Raw genomic sequence first — 21,857 nt, 5'->3', positions numbered from 1 at the left:
AATATATTTAGCCTTGACCAATATCATTGAGTATATTTTAGGTTTAAAACATGGGGGAATAAGATAAATTTATGCCTATTATTTTATCGAAAAACACAATTTCAAATTTATTTAATTTTGTTCAAACAAAGAAACGCACAAAAATTGTATTTGGGTGCTACCGAATTTAAAATATGAATTTTCTATTTCTTAATGAAATGATAGCATGTCGGAATGTCTATCATCTTATACTACTAAATTGGAGTAAAAATTTAAACTAAAATTGATATTGCTTAGCCCGCATTTCATCTAATTTTCTTAAATTTTGATAATTATTTTATGCTTCCAATATTAAAATATTTCTGATATTTACATATTATGAAGACTTTATATAAAGATATTAATTGACAGAAAAGCTAATATATTGAACATTCAATAAGACAGAAAAAACTTATTTTAGTGATTTCACACAATTCTATGTAAAGCTTAAAAACCTAATAGAAATATAATTTGATAGGCAGATCATATTTTTAATCATATTCTGAAACCAAATTATCTTATTATTAGTTCACATTAGTTAAAAATTTCCAACATTTATGTTAATGTTTTTAAAATGCTAAATAAACTCATGAATCTACGACAATACTGTAACTTTGAATACTATTTCTGTGCCAAGTTGTGTGATAGTAAAGAAGAAAGAAAAATATGATATTTTAAATTCCTTTCATCTTGATTTAATGAACATTTAATCACATTTACATTTGACAATTCGAACACCAGAAAAGACTACTTCCATAAATCGCACAACAAATTTTGAAAAGAATTATCATATAAGTTGGAATTTTTAATTTAAAAAAAAAATTTATATAAAGTATCTTACCTATCCTATTATAGGAATTTGCCCACCTTACTTCCCGATCTTTATGTGAATATTTTCCTATATACTTCTATAAAGAGCTCTTCCGTCTCAAAGATATGAATATACATGTACATGTAGTCTGAAAATTGCCACGTGCATCCGGCCTTTTCAATGAAATGCTTTGATAAAATTTAAGATTAACAATTAAAAAAAAGGAACTAGCATTCATTCGGAACTGAGCATAATTTCGACTTGATTTATTCACTAAAACCATGTACAATATTGTATAAAACACATGAGAAACACATATCGTTTAAAAATGACAAAGAATCATAATAGTTTATATAAGATAAATTACCATAAGCGTGTTCTTACATATAGCTAACAGTGCACAAGGCAGAAGAAAAAAGCGTGTTGATTTTGCCTTAAATGAGCTTTAAAGTTGAATGGGACACCTCCATATTGTGACGAATTTCTATCAAAATAAACAATAAAATCAAGTACTATTTTATAACTTCTTTCCACAAATTGTTGTCTGACAGCGGAGGGAAATAGAACTACGAATCTGTAAGCCATGAGTTCGAATCGATTCCGCTAGGGCTTTTATATTTTTTAACTTTCCAAACATTTTCAAAACATATTTTTGGTCAAATATTGAAAAATTTAATAATTCTAAGCCGGTAAAAGTCTTTAATGTCCTTTTATCGACAGGTGCCCCATACCATCTTAAGTGGTATTAAATTTTAAACAAAATATTTCGTAGTTACTAGATGAAAGAATGAAGCGTTCCATTTGGTTTTTCATTGAAAACGTCTCTATATCAATCTGTGTAACTGTTATTGTAAACACTGATGGCTTCGCGATATTTTTCTGTGCATCCCAGCTCCTTGTAGAACTGAGCAAGGTAATAATAATTGTCTGGCTTCCCAATGATTGCGCATGCGTTCTCAGCATCCTCAATGTACTCGGAAAAAAGTTCAACAGACTTCAAATTCTTGAGAGACCTGAAAAGTTGCTGTAATACAGTCATCAATAGCATATAATACTGCAGTGACATAATTTGACCTTGGTAATTTGCTTGATGGCTGCCTTGTATTGTGTTTGGAAAGCCTTCCGCTTCAGTACATGATTTCAGTTTTTCTTTTAGGAAGCGCACAAGTTCCATTTGATAGTGGGCACTGTGGTTGTATTCTTCAGAAAAACTGAGATTTTGAGTGAGTTCCAATAAGAAAGTCACGTCCGGTTCATATGAACTACGCCCTTTATATTCTGTCAACAGTTGATGAGGCACGAAAACCTCATCGAAAACCCCTGTCTTCCTATTGGGTCCCAACAGAGAACCAATGGTCCTGCCACCAAACGCCCCCATATTAGCTACGAGAGATCTCTTTTGATAGAAATGATCCAAGAAAAAGTAAAACCACCAGACTAGTCTGTTTGGTATATCCTGGAAATACGAGCTTGCGAACTCCTCCATCGACGGCGTGTAGTCGTTGGAGAGTCGAGCGTCTTCGTACATTTCCACAAATTCTTGGACAGAGTCTTTGAAACAGTAATACCAAAGCTTATTTTTCACAGCTTCTATGGATATTTGCAGGAATACATCTTTTTCAGACCCCATTACATAATGCCCTCTTTCAATGGATTGGATATGTTCAATAAGTGGTTCGGCAACAGTACTTGCTGGCAATCCGTGAGCTTCTGACGCTAGCACCACTGCTATAATCGGAAACTGTCGTGTTGCTGATAATCTTGAATAAAGAGCTTTGCATTCATCTTCAGTTACATCTTCCAGCAAATTCCAAATTGTGATGAAATAGTCTGACATGTGCTTCTTATGAAGGCAGGACAGTAACATGTCTAACATGTGCAATAAACAAATACCTTTATTTTGTTCCCAGTGTGCAGATGGGATTTCCTCTAAAGCATAAAGGAAAATAGTTTTGACTGCATAGGATGGCAAGTTCAAGTCTTCTTTGCTGACACTGTCCACTAACAATTTGAATATCTTGTAGCAATGGCGCTGATCTACGTTTGTACCACGCTTGATTAATGCCCGGATGGGGAGCATGAAATTCAATCTCCATGATAAAGTATCATGTTTGGTATTCGGAACTACTATGCATTTCTCTTTAATTATTTCCGATGACAATTCTTCGTTGGGCCACCCAGCGAGTCTTTTTCTAGATAACCAAGAATCCACGATGTTTTTGGGCCAGTTTAGACATTTTATTCCCCGCACCAATTTAGTGCTTCTTGTAATGTCATTAACGCAGGGCGTATAGTAGGCAGATAAATAAGCAGTTCCGTTTCTTATCTTAGTGTATCGGAGTGTCACAGTTGACGGTTTGATGACAACCAATTTAAGCCATGGAGAAGAGTCTAGATCCTCAAACTCAAGCAAAAACTGATTTTCTTCTTCGCTTACGTCGTTCATATTGTTAAATGCCATGTGCTCTTTTACAAAACCTATTCCAGTGACTCCCAGATTTCGATACGGTTTTTTCGACTTGTTGTAGGATATATGTAGCGATGAATAAAAGTCGCATTCCAGTCCTTCTGCAATGTTGCCAACCTTTCAGAAAAATGAAAATGCACAACAATTCACACTTATCCTTGTTAAATGCCTATTCAGATTTAGGTGCATAATGAGCTGTGCTTAAATTTTGAACGAAATCTATACTGTCAAAGATTTTTTTCCAGGCCATTTGATTTCCAATTTAGAATTAATCATAACATAACAGAAGCACTAAAAGCAGTTGAGGTACATTTTATGCAAATCAATTTCATAACATACTTGCCAGAATTTATTCTAAATAAAATCAATCTTGTTTTGATGAATTTAAGCCCGTGGTGATTAGATCAAGTAACATTTAATCATAATCATGCTACTTGTACATTGTACCTCGTTGAGACTTACATTTTCGATAGATACTGTTGTTTCAGTGGATGAAAGTTCTTCCAACAAAGAAGCGAGGGGGATCGTTTTCTTTATGAGAAAATGTAGGTGACTAAATGGCACGGAGGTTACGTGGTCCTGTGTGTTTTCAATGTAATATTGCAGGTTGGAACCTGAAAGGATAATTTTATAGTATACACTGTAGAGGTTGTCGTAGATTTGGGGGAAAATTCAGACCAATGTCTTAAAGGCAAGACATTGTCGTCATTCTTTTGTTTTTCACAAAATATCGATACGCGGCAGTGTTTGCTGATGTATATACAACTACCTTCAAAATGTTCGGACTCTGCAACACAGTTCTCTTTACGTCCATCTGTCATGAAAAAGTTATAAGATTTTTATTATTGGATATGAACCTTGTCTGTGTGATGATGAAACAATGCATTAGATGGACCTAGTTGCATATTTACCTAATTTTTCAGTTCATAAAAGCATTAGCACATTACCAACATTGAAACTCAATACACTCTAATAAAAAGTATGTTTGGCCTCAAAGTAAATTTAAGCCCCAAAATACTTAAGCATGTTCACTTACTCTCAAACCAGAGGTCGGACCAGTTTTTCTTCCGGAGACTGACGTAATGCTGCTCATCAAAGTGACCCAACTGTAGGGGTTCCTTCTTTGTTACGTCATTGCTCTGAGTAACAGGCTCTATCGTAGTCTGGTTATGGCCGCTACCTATTGCAGTTATAATGGAGATCCTGCGACCAATGACGCTGCTCAACCCACTGTAAACAAAAAACATTTTAATGGTCTAAATAGAAAGATTCCCCCTCTTTCTCTCTTATTTTCTTTCTCTTTCTATCTTTTTTCTTTCTTTACCGAAGAATAAGTTGATCGCCCCACTCCTTGTCCCGAGACATCCTAGCTAGATATTCATCCCAAGCCTCATTCGACAAAAACATCGCCAGGTGAGTTCCGTCTTCGTGAGTGGGATTATGACGTAGGTATTCCACCGCCTTATGACGTAGTGTGTTTGCTGTCCAATAAAACTCTCCGTTCATCCTAAGCTGATCAACAACGGACCGGAAGAGACAGTTGCCGTCCGGAACTACGTCATGAATCTCGCAGTCGATACTGTCTGCTAACTGTTCCATTGTTGTCATCATTTTTCCGGACTTACAGTTTTTGCATTGCCCGCATCCTTCAATTACACATTATGTCACAGCATGAATATTTCTGTGAAATATGAGCGGAAGTTACAAACTAGATGTAGTATACTATGAGAGCTCTTTTACATACTGAGAAAGTTTAGAGGATTTTAGAGTATAACTACACGTGCACGGTCATATCTCTCGAAGTATTCTTGAAAGGTGGAAATAAATGGTTAGTTAAAGACAAACAAGGCAAACAGACTCTATCCAATACACTCTTCATAAAAAAATTTGTTAAACAATGTCACGTGACTGAATATATGAATCAATGAATTGTTAGGTGTCCTTAATACTAGTAATACTTAGTATATTAGATAACACACAACTGTGATACAATACCAGATGAGCCTCACGTGCATCTCAAGTGAAAAAGATAAACGAGGATTTTACATTGTCATACTGTATGCAGACTTTTCCTTTATTATAAAAAAATCTCTTTCCGTAAGTTGCATGTGTGAGGTGCCATTGCCCTTGGGGGGGGGGGGGGGGGGGGGGGTAGAACAAGGATCAAGGGATCTTAATTAAATGTTACATTTTGTATTGTTTAATACATACTTCATGAAGTAATATATTAATAACGTTTATCAAGTCGACAACATGAACAATTTATCATGCATAATAATGGTCACCCGTCGATATGATCTCGTCAAAGATATCATAAAAAATATATTTCAATATTTCAGTATTTCATTGAAACCTAGTTATATATTTATAGATTATTAATCAAAATGATATATAAAGAAAACAGGGTAAGTATCTATAAGCGTCAATGTGCATTCATTGTGAGCGTATCACACTTCAAACAAAGAAACAGTCAAAAACCATGACTATAAATGTGTTTATACTTGTGTTGTATCATTTGTAGTATAGTGTGTAAAATGAGTTTGAGTCAGTAAAGCAAAAAATAAGATGAAAGTTTCCCAAATATTCGCAATCAATTTATTTCATTTACCTTGAACTCGCTTTGCTTTTTAAATAAAAAAAAATAAAAGAAGTGTTTATAAAATATGGTGTTCCGTCTATCAATAGCTGATCAGTTATCGCATTGAAATTTAAACGAAATAAGTCTGCGACAATTCATTTTTTACTTTTTAACCGGGTTTTCCAGAGGAAAAATCCGGTTATTGGAATGGTGAAAATTCAAATGGCGGGCGGGCGGCTGCCAAAAGGGTACCCTTATTGTACGGATAACACCTCCAACTAGCTGTTGAACTTAATTAGTCATTTTTATGCAAAATATAGGGTACCCCTATTGTACGGATAACTCCTCTTACAGTTTTCAAGAAAGGAAGTTGTTCTTTTGCAGATCAATTGGACATATATCACAGTTGTGCATATTGCTAGGATTTTGATTTCTGATGATTTATTTTTTTTAAAAATACCAGCTGTTGGACTTGGTCATTTTTTGGCAAAGTATTGCATATAAGGTACACCATTTCTCTGGACACTGGATAGGTAGTGTTCATCAATTCAGGGTTGACAAATGGATTATAGATACTGTTCACACAAAAGAAAACTCAGTTTGCTGTCACATTGACAGCTTTTCTCTTGTTTTTGTAAGTGGAATTGAAAATATAAAATGTTCACAACTGATTCGAAAGAATGTCCATGCAAACTTTACGAGTGAACAAGTAAGATAAAGAGACGTTTATTTCTTGCAAAGATATTTCTAAACATCCAAAAACTGCAAAAAGAATTGTCTATCCACAGTACTAGTGCTGGATCAATGATATTAAAGAAACAGTGAAAAACCAACACAATTACCTTCTGGGTAGCCATAAACACAAGGGCGGTAAAAATCTACAAGAACAACATTTACAACATATTGCTGTGTTGAGGAAAACAGTTGTACAGCTCTAAATACTGATATAAGAAATAATTACCAGTTCCATGGTACGTGACGTACTGGTTCGACGATGTTCGGCGTTTAGTGGGTTCCCTTTCCACTGAGCAGTAATCAAACGGGTACTTTTCATTCACATCCTCATCTTCGTCGTCATGGTAACCGCCGTGCGCGTGGTAGTGTCTATGGTACTTGTTGTGACAGTGGGTGTGGATGTGGGGGCAGTGGGAGTGCGCGTGGGAGTGAGTGTGGGTGGTGGTGACACGTGATTCCTTGTTGTCATCGAAGTCCTCTGCTTCGTCAGAGAAATCGTCATCCTTCACTAAAAATAACACATAACATTATCATATATGTGACTCCTATTCAAAGAAAAAACCCCCAAAGTATGCCAAGTGTAAACCACTGTATATTTTTTCGTTTCATTTCAAAAAAGTGATTTAAATATATGAGTTTCAAAGTCATGTTTATTCTCCTTTCTTACTAGAGGACATGTTCGTTTATCTCCGCCAGTGATAAACAAGAATAATCATAGTACTGAAGTACTGACGGGAGTTGATTTTATTGATCATTATTTATGTTGATGTCAACGATATGTTATTTTGCATGGCAAGTAGTTTCTGAAATCTATTTGAATAATTGCACACCTTTTTTTTTTTACAAGAATTCTATGTAGACGAAAAAAAAAGCCCCATACAAATCAGGTTGTGTGATATTCAAAGATAGAATTAACGCCATCAAACTCTACGATAATTAAGTATTATTATGTATCAGTAATCGAAATATTTCTGAGAAAAGTGTATCAAAGCAATTTTTAACAAACAAATGATAATAAAGTCCAGTATACACCATTACTGGTTCTATCTTTATTCCAAACGCTACTACTGTAATCGAACTTTGGCGTAGGAATACATTAGACTACAAAAAATATCTTAATCGTCGTACCATTTAAAATCTGACTATATTTAAGGTATTTATAAATAAATTTTCTTCTGATTCTGAATACATTACATCAAATTTATCGATTATTTTCGAGTATTACGTTTTGTCAGTGGTGATGATTTGTGCTAAGGTCCAAACTTCCGGTTTGGTATAGTGAGTTAATTACAATCACCTCCCAAAAATCAAAGATGTATAATATCTAGTTATATCATACTTTTCGAGTATCCGAGCGAAAGTTTAAATCACGCTTCGTGTTTCAAAGTTAGGAACGAGTCCAATTGTAACAAGTTATTGGCTCTAACACTGCAATATAAGCTTTTATTTTAAGTTATACAAGAAATTACTAAGTAGATAAACCAATTCATCATTCAAACACAAGTCCTCTTTGCCGGGAACTAATGACTAGTCTCGCATATGCCTACATAAATCAAACTCTCCTCATTTTATGTTCATTTTCAATCGATCAATGTAAACTTCTTTTTTTTTGAAGGGTTTATAAAACGAATAACATGCAAGTAAAGCATATACTTATATTGCTGTGTACATGTAGCTACATATTTTTGTATTTCCATAAAAAAAATATGAAAAGCCCAATCTGTATAAAGACTAGAAATACTCTTTAAAAAAAAATACTGAAGTTGGCTAAAGGTCGGTAATTAAGCGTATTCTAGACGGGCCGAGGGTTTCTGTCGATGACAAAATTTTGGTACAATCAAAAATGCACAGTAAGATAAAACACACATGGATGGAATTATTGAACTGAGATGTTACAGATAAAACATCCAAACTTTAAGCAAGATATCGCCGTGTTACTTGTAAAGTCTTAATTAAGTCTTTTTTCAAATTGTGTATACATATATATGATTTATATATACACTCTTGTGCCTCTTTATAATGTGTTTGTCAGTCATTAAATATAGTATTTGAAAAATATTAGTGAATGGAGATTTCCTCACAAAGAAAAGAGAGAGGTTTTTAAATCTAGCTCAAGTGGAAATAATTTTGGTAACAAAAAGATTTTTTTTTAAATTCTCTGATCATTCTGTTATCTAATGATAAGAGAATACAGTAGATTAAATTCCAGAGAGATAGTTGAGTTATTACCATATCCCATGCACTCTGGAGTTTTTGGGTACGACAGATAAGAAGATGCCGAGTTACTGATTTTTACACGTCCAGCATGCCCGCTACTCAAAGATAAAACAAACATACTTCCGCCTGCGCCGGAAGTGGAAGAGATGGAGTCATTGGCAACAGATGAGTTGCTTACAACCTCCTCATCTTGAAGCTGTCCTTCCTCATTAAATTCCCCCTGATACCGAGATGATGACCCAGAATCCAATATGAATAGTGTCTTCATCGCCTTGTTAGTCCTAATCATCAATGCCTGCTTGGGTTCTCGTTTGGATTCCTTGTCAAAAAAGTTGTTGTGAATGACATCATCCTTTTCGTCATCAGAAGGTGCTCGTTTCCGGACTGGGTGAGTGTTGAAACTGTATGGACTCCAGTCGTCCTCGGAGTCGTCTGATTGGTCGAAAAACTCCGGAGAGTATAGCCTTTGGTGGCTTGGTTTCCGAGGTGTTCTTTTTTCTTTGTCATTGGGGTCTATATTTGGCCTGTCTGAATTATCAAGGGCATCTGTTGTTTTCGTCGAAGAAGTATCCGTTTTTTTCCAAACGCTCTTCAAAAACTCCAGTTGTTTGTTTTTATCTCCCAAACAAATCTCACTGTTTTCCATACTAGGCCCTATGACAAAAGTGAAAATCTAATTTTACTTAAAAGGAAATGATGTTGCTAACACATGGCACGGAAAACGGATTATAAGGAAAGATAGCAAGGATTACAAATATAATAAATTAAAACATGTCGTCAAGATTAATGGCTTTAAGACATTCAGTGTATAATTTAGGGGGGGGGTGATATAATTTGAGTTATTTAAAATTAAGAAAATAACTATTATCTATGAAATATTCAGCAGACTCTTCAGAGTTACCAAACTAAGATTTTTTGTTCTTGAAACTGAAATATATGCCTTGCATTTTATCATATAGAAAACCTCCAAAACCTCTGATAATTTATAAGAGTATTTTGCGTTTTGATAAAAAGGAAGCTTAAACAAATTCATATGGTAGAAAAAAAGTTTTCCCCATTTACATCAATGTAAATTTCTGTTCGCGATAAATTTAAATCGGCCATTATTTGAAAGTTTACATGGTGAATCGTTTTATCTTAATAAATTATCAAAAAATACAAAAACCTATTATCAGTATTTATTATACACTAAACATAGCCATAATAGACGGAATGTCCTATTAAACTTAAAAGGGATAAATAAACCAAATAAACTCCATTTATAGACCTTGACATATTAACCAGGGTAAAGTGTGATCTATCGTTTAAACTTTCACATTGCCTTGCTTTTTAAGCCGTTAAATTTATTTTAACAATCACCATCACATTAACTGATCGTATCGACAATATATCCTGTATTACACTTTTAAAATGTTGTTTTTTTTTTTAACCATATGAACAATACAACAGGAACTACACGTTTGGAAACGATATTGTAGCACTAAGCTATGTAGTTGATTCGTGGTACAGATAAATTCTATTTTAATTTTCGAATATTTAAAAAAAAATTCAGAATTACAGCTAGTAAACATCATAACAATTCAAAGTTAAATACACACGTTAATTTAATTTCATAAGTACGTTGATAATTTCTCCGTGAAGATGCTTGCAATGTTTACCATTCAATTATATACCCCACGGGCGTCATCATTACATTAATTGAATCAGTATTCCACCCCTGTCTGGTATGATGACGTAGTAATCGATACAATGTGTGACGGGTCACCTTTATCATATATATCTTATATTCTATATAAAGCGAATCTCATTTACCTACCTTATGTCTCAACGTGGAATTAAGATTCTTTTTATTTGGACAGTTATAGATCATTTTTAATTCCATCATTTAACTGAGTTTAGAGTTATCTGAGAAAGTGCATGGTAACGAAGTCTCTCCGTAAATAAAATCAACAAAACAGAACTACATGTATCTGACGAGTACAGGTGCCAAGCAGCTATAAAATGTTCTTAATATAGAGGTGAGAGAATAATTAATATAATTGCATATGTGAAGTTGTAGAATTGTTGCATTATCAAATATCTCAGAAACGTAAATTTACCTTATAATTAGTCTGTGGGAGTAAAGCTACACCATACTGTATTCTTCCTGTTTTTTGTTTAGCAAAGTGAAAGTAGAAAATTTTCAAATGGGACTTAAAATCCCCGTGGCTAAAAATAAGTATACCTCTACTGAAAATTTTCTTGAGACATGTACGTGTACATCAGCTTTCGATATCACAATATATTATTTTGATGATGATTACACGAAATACAATTAAAAGAGGGGTCACCGTGTAATCGATTTCATTCTATTGGTCAGGAAGTTTTTTTTTTAATTATAACAATTAAATGTTTATTCTAATCCTTTGTTTATCAGCTGGTACCCCTGAAAGAATTATTTCGCACTTTCAACAAGAGGCACAGGGGCCAAATCGCTCACCTGAGCAATAATAGCCTTAACTTTGATCAAATCAGCATTACGACGGCATCAATTTCAAAATATCTTGACAATTAAGTACAGTAGACAGGGTAGATCGTGTAAAAATAAGTTTAAAATCTACCGATTTCTATCTGCATGATTTTATGGTAAATATCAAGCCCTTTTTGTTGTTTTATAATATATATTAGAAGATTTTTTTTCTTTATTCCTAGTTAACCCCCCTTTTATAGAAAATCACGGTTAAGAGTTTTTGGCTGAATGCTTTTTCAAAAGATTAAAAAAAAAAGAAAAAAGATTTTTCTCTATATCTTCCTATGTAACCCCCCCCCCCTTATTGAGGCCCCACCATACCCCTGTGGATCATGATTTGAACAACCTTGAATCTACACTACCTGAGGATGCCTTTAAAAGCATAAAATTGTATGACGCATTTTACAAACGCCCCCTTTTTTACCTGTACAAACTTCAAAATGATGCCGCTTGTCAACCAAGTTTGAAACAATAGCACCCAGTTTGATTGACGTGATCGTCCGAGAGTGGTCTGACCAGGTCCGCGGATTTCTGTTTACTAGCAAATAACAACGTTATCTTTGATATCTTCCGTCACGTACTAGTATTAAAAAGGGGAATTAAAAATTGCATTTTTAATATTACCGGTTTTAACATTGTTTTATTAAAAAAATAAAATAAAAGACAGTAATTGAAAATACGCAATTTATATAAAATTGAATCGTGTTGAATGTATGTGACCTAATAAATTCCACGAACATGAACGAGCAGCTCCAAATATGTAAAATTTTCTTTTTTAAACAATCTTATGAGGTACTAAAGCTGTATTGACTGGTAATACACTCAATTGGAACTTGTTGCACAAAAACGTCTGTGATAAAACTCATCCAATACCATATGTTTAATTTATTAAAAATCATAAATTACATAAATAATTAACTAAGCTAGGGATAATTCAATATAAGATACTTAAATAGTAACTTCAATTCTTGTGATAAGCAATTTTACACTTACATTACGGTTCAAGTGCTATTTTGTTTATACAGGTCAGCCATATTGGTCCTTATTTCAAAACGTATTTCACTAGGGTCTACCTGATAGGTTTATCACCTGTAATTTTATCCATTAAGGGGTAGGGTAACATTTCATGGTTGGCTGATCGTTTCTTTTGTGTACTCACACTATATAAAGGCGTGTTTTGAGTAGTTCGGCGGACTGCTCGCCTTGCGTCCACTGCTTATAGCAGCCTACTTCTCGGGTAAGCTCATCTTCCCGTTCGAAGCACTTTATAACGACTTCGGTATAAATTTTGATAAGGCACTGTTCAATAAAAACTAATTCTTTTCTCTCAGAAGTTTATCTTATTCAGACTCAATCTCTCACCAGAGGGCGTATTTCGCTGTGCTTCAGTGAAGCTTGCGGAACGCGCCCTCTGGTGAGAAATTGATTCAGACTAGGCGCCATAGTTTAATTAATATTTTGAATTTCGAGCCCGATAAAAATTAAAATAAAAACGTGTAGGAATTTTTTTTCATGTTTCTTATTTAAACTCTAAAGTGAAATTTGTAATATTTTCAAGGTGAAATTTTGACATTTTCATACATATTTTTCATTGATTTGTTCAACTGGAGGTACCAGTTTCTCATCTACATTCATCTGTTACAAATAAATTTGTTATTAATTTAAAACTTTGTTTTTTGTTGACTTCATTTATTTTTTCTGACTACTAATCAGCAATTAGGGATAATTGGTAGTCACCCCCGTACCCGACTGTCCCACTTGAGAACATCAACTCCAAACTTTATGGTATATGGGGAACTTGGAAGATACCCCTTAACAATTAATGTTAAAGTTAGAATGTTTTCCTTCTGGGGTAAATTAGTCAATTTCCAGAACTCAAAATTGTCAGCAAAACTTTTTAATGTATTGAAGAATTTTAATAACCCATGGTGCGAAGCCATTAAGAAAACTTTAAATCAATGTGGATTGACATATATATGGTATCAAAACACAATAAACATACCCTGGTTAAAATCTAAAGTATACAATATTTTATTAGACCAATTTAAGCAATCATGGTATAGTGAGGTACATAATTCTCCAAAAGGTTTAAATTATAGGATTTTTAAAAACTCACTGGATTTTGAAAAATATTTATTGACTTTGGCAACACAATTATGTAAGAAATATTGTAACTTTAGAACTGGTAATGCTAAATTACCTATTGAGATAGGTAGATGGTTTAATATTCCTAGAGAAAACAGAATTTGTAAACTATGTACCTGCAATGAAATTGGGGATGAATTTCACTACCTTTTCAAATGCACTGATGTATATATATCCAATTCAGGGGTTAGAAATTTGAAAAACTGTTTAATGTCACAAACATAAACCAACTTGCCAATAGTTGTAAACTATTAGATACTATATTTGAGAGAGTTAGCTCTCTTGGTTAAATTATATCTGTTATCCCTTCATCATGCCTGTACCTTTGATTTTCATTTATTATATATATTGTAGTTTGTACATACTGTACATATGTTTTTTCTCTACACTGTAAATTCAGTTATGAGAATAAAGTTCATTGTCATTGTCCCAAGAGCAGGATTTATCCCCCTCTTGGGGTAGCAGTCTTATTACACGTCACTCCATGGAAAACGAACTCCATTAATACTGTCATCGATGGTTTTAAAAAGAAGATTTTTAAAGATTTTTCTCTATATATATTCCTATGTAAAAATTAGACAACAATTGTGGCCCCATCCTACCCCTGGGACCATGATTTAAACAACTTGAATTTACACTGTCTAAGGATGCGTCCACATAAAATTGAGATTTTCTGGCCTAATAGTTTTTGAGAAGATTTTTAACAGGGTTTTCCAAAGGAAAAAATCTGGTTATTAAAATGGTGATATTAGCAGGCAGCTGCCAAAAGAGTACCCCGATTGTACGGATAACTCCTCATCCTGTTTTCAAGATAGGAAGTTTTATTTAAGCAGATCAATTCTACATAGATATGTGCATATTACTTGGATTTTGATTTTTTTTTTTAAATATCAGCTGTTGAATTTATTCATTTTCTCATTGAATATTGCATGTAGGGTACCCCTCATTGTACGGATAACTCCTCCTATAGTTTTGAAGATAGGAAGTTGTTGTTTTGCAGATCAATTGTATACTTACGTGTATGTTACTTGGATTTAGATTCTTGATAATTAATTTTTTTTTTAAATGCTGTCTGTTGAACTTACTTTTTTTTGGCAGAATATTGCGTATAGGGTACTCCATTTCTCTGGATAGGTAATGTTTATCAATTCAGGGTTAACAAATTAATGATGGCTACTGTTCACATAAAAGATTTTCACTTGTCACTATATATTCCTAGTATGTAAATCATGGTCCCCCTAATTGTAGCCCCACTTTACCCATGAACACCATAATTTGAATCCCATTCACCCAGTGATGCTTTGTATTATGCTTAGTTAAAATTGGCCAGTGGTTTCGGAAGGAGATAATTAAAAAGTGATAAGTTTACGATGACACCAGCAGTCATGGACAAATCTTGATCAGAAAAGCTCACTTGAGCTTTGGCTCAGGTGAGCTAAAAACATCCATTTCAAAAACTGGTTACCGGTAATTAACCCTTGCTCTGCACATTTCATCATTTTTTTAAACTGGGCTAGACCTGTCCCAATAAGCAAAGAAATAAAAATTAAATTTGATAAAAACAATAATTTTGCAAATCTGTCAAATCCATGGGAAAGTCCTCGTCTAGAAAACTTCATCTTAAAAATAAAAAAATGTTCATTTCCAATCATTTGGGGGGGGGGGGAGAAAAAGATGGAGGTAGGAGTAATATTCCTTTGTGAAAATTTGCCCCACTCCTTTTTGCGGCCCCACCATACCCCCAGAAATCATGATTTGAAGAAACTTGAATCTACATTAACCTTTCTAATATGAACCAATTATTATATTAGATTTAATATCCCATACCAAAGACATTCATTCTCTATTCCTGGGGAATACTTAGTGCTGATGAACATTTACATAAATGCATTTCACATTAAAGGTAATAAAGCAGTTAATAATGATGTATGTTTTAATTATATAGGAACAAACTTCAATATATGATAGTTGTAGTGTTGTACAATGTATTTATAACACATGTCAGGAGAAAGCAAATGAAGTTTTTAGAATCCTGTGTCTCATCCCATTGTAAAATATTGCAGTAAATTATAATTTTAAAAAAAAATGTTCTCCATATACATGTTATTAATGTATTATTATACTGCAGAACTACAGCAGAAGAGTGAAAACAAAACCATTAAAGAAAACTTTCAAAAATTCATTATTAACAGTTCAACATAAAATTATGAAATTCATACACTTCATTTTATGATTAAAAAGACAAACTGCTTTGCAATTTGTCATTGTAAAACTTTTTCACAAGAACGGGCTCAGTAGTTGATTAAAAAATTTGATGTTCATCAACACAAATACTTCATCTTTGCTAGCAAATAATTCGGTGTCAACAAAGTGTCTTCAGTTTTCAAATTAAAAGATGTCATTTCAACTTAGAAATACTTCACTTAAAAAAGGCATTCCAATTCGTTTAGAACTAATGTTATTTGGACAAGATTGTGAAACTGTCCTGATAATGACTTTTCTCCTTTGTCTCATATATGGAAGCAATAATTGAAAAATGTGCTGCCTGGTTGAAGAAATTCAGATAAACTTCACATAGTATTCCCTTGGAAAATATTAAAATCTGAGGGTAATTTTTTTTTCTTTCAATTTTTTTTAAACTGGCACAGGGGTGCAAGATTTCCATTGATCTTGTAACATTTCTGGTTGGAAATAATCTTCAATATTTTGACTTCCTCCGGGGTTACATGATTTATCCTTCCTTGGATTCTGTCAAATTGGATAGAGTAAAAAAATAACATTTTAAAGATGTTAGTCTTCATCCATTATTGAACAATTGGATGTACATTAATGGAAAAAATCAAAGTGTACATCATTACATGCAAGTCAAAGTGATGTAACTGAAAATTGTTAACAGGTTAACAATTTATAAAATTGATAAGGTGTTTTACTTTGTAGTTCGGTATAATTAAATTAGTTTAATGGGATTCAGCATAACTAGGACATTTGGCCTTGCCCAACCATTGAAGAAAATTTCAAGTAAAAATAACAGCGAAATGTCGATATCAGTATTAACTTTCCATTATATTTTTTGAAAATATTATTTGAATAATATCGTCCATAAGAAATATGTTTATAAAAGGGGATTTTTAAGCTTGTCACGTAACACGATTTGCGAAATAAAAAAATAAATATTTGCATTTTAAAACTAAGTACCTGAAATGTTTTATAAGATTTTCTCCCACTCCCCCGTCTGTTTGGGTTCTCGTTTGGATTCCTTTTCAAAAAAGTTGTTGTGAATGACGTCATCCTTTTCGTCATCAGCAGGTGCTCGTTTCCGGACTGGGTGAGTGTTGAAACTGTATGGACTCCAGTAGTCTTCGGAGTCGTCTGATTGGTCGAAAAACTCCGGAGAGTATGGCCTCTGGTGGCTTAGTTTCCGAGGTGTTGTTTTTTCTTTGTCATTGGGGTCTATATTTGGCCTGTCTGAATTATCAAGGGCATCTGTTGTTTTTGTCGAAGAAGTATCCGTTTTTTTCCAAACGCTCTTCAAAAACTCCAGTTGTTTGTTCTTATCTCCCAAACAAATATCACTGTTTTCCATACTAGGCCCTATGACAAAAGTGAAAATCTAATTTTACTTAAAAGGAAATGATGTTGCTAACACATGGCACGGAAAACGGGTTATAAGGAAAGATAGCAAGGATTACAAATATAATAAATTAAAACATGTCGTCAAGATTAATGGCTTTAAGACATTCAGTGTATAATTTAGGGGGGGGGGTGATATAATTTGAGTTATTTAAAATTAAGAAAATAACTATTATCTATGAAATATTCAGCAGACTCTTCAGAGTTACCAAACTAAGATTTTTTGTTCTTGAAACTGAAATATATGCCTTGCATTTTATCATATAGAAAACCTCCAAAACCTCTGATAATTTATAAGAGTATTTTGCGTTTTAATAAAAAGAAAGCTTAAACAAATTCATATGGTAGAAAAAAAGTTTTCCCCATTTACATCAATGTAAATTTCTGTTCGCGATAAATTTAAATCGGCCATTATTTGAAAGTTTACATGGTGAATCGTTTTATCTTAATAAATTATCAAAAAATACAAAAAACCTATTATCAGTATTTATTATACACTAAACATAGCCATAATAGACGGAATGTCCTATTAAACTTAAAAGGGATAAATAAACCAAATAAACTCCATTTATAGACCTTGACATATTAACCAGGGTAAAGTGTGATCTATCGTTTAAACTTTCACATTGCCTTGCTTTTTAAGCCGTTAAATTTATTTTAACAATCACCATCACATTAACTGATCGTATCGACAATATATCCTGTATTACACTTTTAAAATGTTTTTTTTTTAACCATATGAACAATACAACAGGAACTACACGTTTGGAAACGATATTGTAGCACTAAGCTATGTAGTTGATTCGTGGTACAGATAAATTCTATTTTAATTTTCGAATATTTAAAAAAAAATTCAGAATTACAGCTAGTAAACATCATAACAATTCAAAGTTAAATACACACGTTAATTTAATTTCATAAGTACGTTGATAATTTCTCCGTGAAGATGCTTGCAATGTTTACCATTCAATTATATACCCACGGGCGTCATCATTACATTAATTGAATCAGTATTCCACCCCTGTCTGGTATGATGACGTAGTAATCGATACAAGGTGTGACGGGTCACCTTTATCATATATATCTTATATTCTATATAAAGCGAATCTCATTTACCTACCTTATGTCTCAACGTGGAATTAAGATTCTTTTTATTTGGACAGTTATAGATCATTTTTAATTCCATCATTTAACCGAGTTTAGAGTTATCTGAGAAAGTGCATGGTAACGAACTCTCTCCGTAAATAAAATCAACAAAACAGAACTACATGTATCTGACGAGTACAGGTGCCAAGCAGCTATAAAATGTTCTTAATATAGAGGTGAGAGAATAATTAATATAATTGCATATGTGAAGTTGTAGAATTGTTGCATTATCAAATATCTCAGAAACGTAAATTTACCTTATAATTAGTCTGTGGGAGTAAAGCTACACCATACTGTATTCTTCCTGTTTTTTGTTTAGCAAAGTGAAAGTAGAAAATTTTCAAATGGGACTTAAAATCCCCGTGGCTAAAAATAAGTCAACCTCTACTGAAAATTTTCTTGAGACATGTACGTGTACATCAGCTTTCGATATCACAATATATTATTTTGATGATGATGACACGAAATACAATTAAAAGGGGGGTCACCGTGTAATCGATTTCATTCTATTGGTCAGGAAGTTTTTTTTTTTAATTATAACAATTAAATGTTTATTCTAATCCTTTGTTTATCAGCTGGTACCCCTGAAAGAATTATTTCGCACTTTCAACAAGAGGCCCAGGGGCCAAATCGCTCACCTGAGCAATAATAGCCTTAACTTTGATCAAATCAGCATTACGACGGCATCAATTTCAAAATATCTTGACAATTAAGTACAGTAGACAGGGTAGATCGTGTAAAAATAAGTTTAAAATCTACCGATTTTTATCTGCATGATTTTATGGTAAATATCAAGCCCTTTTTGTTGTTTTATAATATATATTAGAAGATTTTTTTCTTTATTCCTAGTTAACCCCCCTTTTATAGAAAATCACGGTTAAGAGTTTTTGGCTGAATGCTTTTTCAAAAGATTAAAAAAAAAAAGAAAAAAGATTTTTCTCTATATCTTCCTATGTAACCCCCCCCCCCCCCTTATTGAGGCCCCACCATACCCTGTGGATCATGATTTGAACAACCTTGAATCTACACTACCTGAGGATGCCTTTAAAAGCATAAACTTGTATGACGCATTTTACAAACGCCCCCTTTTTTACCTGTACAAACTTCAAAATGATGCCGCTTGTCAACCAAGTTTGAAACAATAGCACCCAGTTTGATTGACGTGATCGTCCGAGAGTGGTCTGGCCAGGTCCGCGGATTTCTGTTTACTAGCAAATAACAACGTTATCTTTGATATCTTCCGTCACGTACTAGTATTAAAAAGGGGAATTAAAAATTGCATTTTTAATATTACCGGTTTTAGCATTGTTTTATTAAAAAAATAAAATAAAAGACAGTAATTGAAAATACGCAATTTATATAAAATTGAATCGTGTTGAATGTATGTGACCTAATAAATTCCACGAACATGAACGAGCAGCTCCAAATATGTAAAATTTTCTTTTTTAAACAATCTTATGAGGTACTAAAGCTGTATTGACTGGTAATACACTCAATTGGAACTTGTTGCACAAAAACGTCTGTGATAAAACTCATCCAATACCATATGTTTAATTTATTAAAAATCATAAATTACATAAATAATTAACTAAGCTAGGGATAATTCAATATAAGATACTTAAATAGTAACGGCAATTCTTGTGATAAGCTATTTTACACTTACATTACGGTTCAAGTGCTATTTTGTTTATACAGGTCAGCCATATTGGTCCTTATTTCAAAACGTATTTCACTAGGGTTTACCTGATAGGTTTATCACCTGTAATTTTATCCATTAAGGGGTAGGGTAACATTTCATGGTTGGCTGATCGTTTCTTTTGTGTACTCACACTATATAAAGGCGTGTTTTGAGTAGTTCGGCGGACTGCTCGCCTTGCGTCCACTGCTTAGAGCAGCCTACTTCTCGGGTAAGCTCATCTTCCCGTTCGAAGCACTTTATACCGACTTCGGTATAAATTTTGATAAGGCACTGTTCAATAAAAACTAATTCTTTTCTCTCAGAAGTTTATCTTATTCAGACTCAATCTCTCACCAGAGGGCGTATTACGCTGTGCTTCAGTGAAGCTTGCGGAACGCGCCCTCTGGTGAGAAATTGATTCAGACTAGTCGCCATAGTTTAATTAATATTTTGAATTTCGAGCCCGATAAAAATTAAAATAAAAACGTGTAGGAATTTGTTTTCATGTTTCTTATTTAAACTCTAAAGTGAAATTTGTAATATTTTCATGGTTAAATTTTGTCATTTTCATACATATTTTTCATTGATTTGTTCAACTGGAGGTACCAGTTTCTCATCTACATTCATCTGTTACAAATAAATTTGTTATTAATTTAAAACTTTGTTTTTTGTTGACTTCATTTATTTTTGCTGACTACTAATCAGCAATTAGGGATAATTGGTAGTCACCCCCGTACCCGACTGTCCCACTTGAGAACCTCAACTCCAAACTTTATGGTATATGGGGAACTTGGAAGACACCCCTTAACAATTAATGTTAAAGTTAGAATGATTTCCTTCTGGGGTAAATTAGTCAATTTCCAGAACTCAAAATTGTCAGCAAAACTTTTTAATGTATTGAAGAATTTTAATAACCCATGGTGCGAAGCCATTAAGAAAACTTTAAATCAATATGTATTGACATATATATGGTATCAAAACACAATAAACATACCCTGGTTAAAATCTAAAGTATACAATATTTTATTAGACCAATTTAAGCAATCATGGTATAGTGAGGTACATAATTCTCCAAAAGGTTTAAATTATAGGATTTTTAAAAACTCACTGGATTTTGAAAAATATTTATTGACTTTGGCAACACAATTATGTAAGAAATATTGTAACTTTAGAACTGGTAATGCTAAATTACCTATTGAGATAGGTAGATGGTTTAATATTCCTAGAGAAAACAGAATTTGTAAACTATGTACCTGCAATGAAATTAGGGATGAATTTCACTACCTTTTAAAATGCACTGATGTATATATCCAATTCAAGGGTTAGATGTTTACCAAAATATTTCATAACAAATCCAAATGTTGCAAAATTTGAAAAACTGTTTAATGTCACAAACATAAACCTGTAAACTATTAGATACTATATTTGAGAGAGTTAGCTCTCTTGGTTAAATTATATCTGTTATCCCTTCATCATGCCTGTACCATTGATTTTCATTTATTATATATATTGTAGTTTGTACATACTGTACATATGTTTTTTCTCTACACTGTAAATTCAGTTATGAGAATAAAGTTCATTGTCATTGTCCCAGGAGCAGGATTTATCCCCCTCTTGGGGTAGCAGTCTTATTACACGTCACTCCATGGAAAACGAACTCCATTAATACTGTCATCGATGGTTTTAAAAAGAAGATTTTTAAAGATTTTTCTCTATATATATTCCTGTGTAAAAATTAGACAACAATTGTGGCCCCATCCTACCCCTGGGACCATGATTTAAACAACTTGAATTTACACTGTCTAAGGATGCGTCCACACAAAATTGAGATTTTCTGGCCTAATAGTTTTTGAGAAGATTTTTAACAGGGTTTTCCAAAGGAAAAAATCTGGTTATTAAAATGGTGATATTGCTGTCTGTTGA

The 21,857-nt window shown here is 33.2% G+C and overlaps 1 protein-coding gene across 6 annotated transcripts; it reads right to left on the bottom strand.

Annotated features, from left to right (window-relative positions):
• Positions 1-1,066: 1,066 nt before the first annotated feature.
• LOC128155371 (uncharacterized) lies at positions 1,067-18,615 on the bottom strand. Of its 6 annotated transcripts, XM_052817051.1 has the most exons (11): positions 18,514-18,615; positions 16,676-17,071; positions 8,839-9,480; positions 6,836-7,117; positions 6,717-6,752; positions 5,905-5,919; positions 4,621-4,942; positions 4,333-4,526; positions 4,066-4,110; positions 3,759-3,910; positions 1,067-3,413 (listed from the first exon to the last, which is right to left on the bottom strand). In XM_052817051.1, exons 3-11 carry the CDS (start codon positions 9,470-9,472, stop codon positions 1,659-1,661), a joined length of 3,435 nt encoding a protein of 1,144 aa, XP_052673011.1. In that variant the 5' UTR covers positions 9,473-9,480; positions 16,676-17,071; positions 18,514-18,615; the 3' UTR covers positions 1,067-1,658. The 6 variants fall into 6 exon arrangements, with proteins under 6 accessions (XP_052673011.1, XP_052673015.1, XP_052673010.1 ...); XM_052817055.1 differs by lacking the exons at positions 16,676-17,071; positions 18,514-18,615 and adding an exon at positions 10,926-11,163 and having other exon boundaries at positions 8,947-9,480; XM_052817050.1 differs by lacking the exons at positions 16,676-17,071; positions 18,514-18,615 and adding an exon at positions 10,926-11,162.
• Between the last annotated feature and the right edge of the window lie 3,242 nt (positions 18,616-21,857).

The sequence above is a fragment of the Crassostrea angulata genome, chromosome 7 (assembly GCF_025612915.1).
Source record: "Crassostrea angulata isolate pt1a10 chromosome 7, ASM2561291v2, whole genome shotgun sequence".
In the NCBI taxonomy this organism is placed as follows: Eukaryota; Metazoa; Mollusca; class Bivalvia; order Ostreida; family Ostreidae; genus Magallana; species Magallana angulata.
Note: the sequence above shows the minus strand (reverse complement) of the source record. Positions and strands in the feature narration are given on the sequence as shown.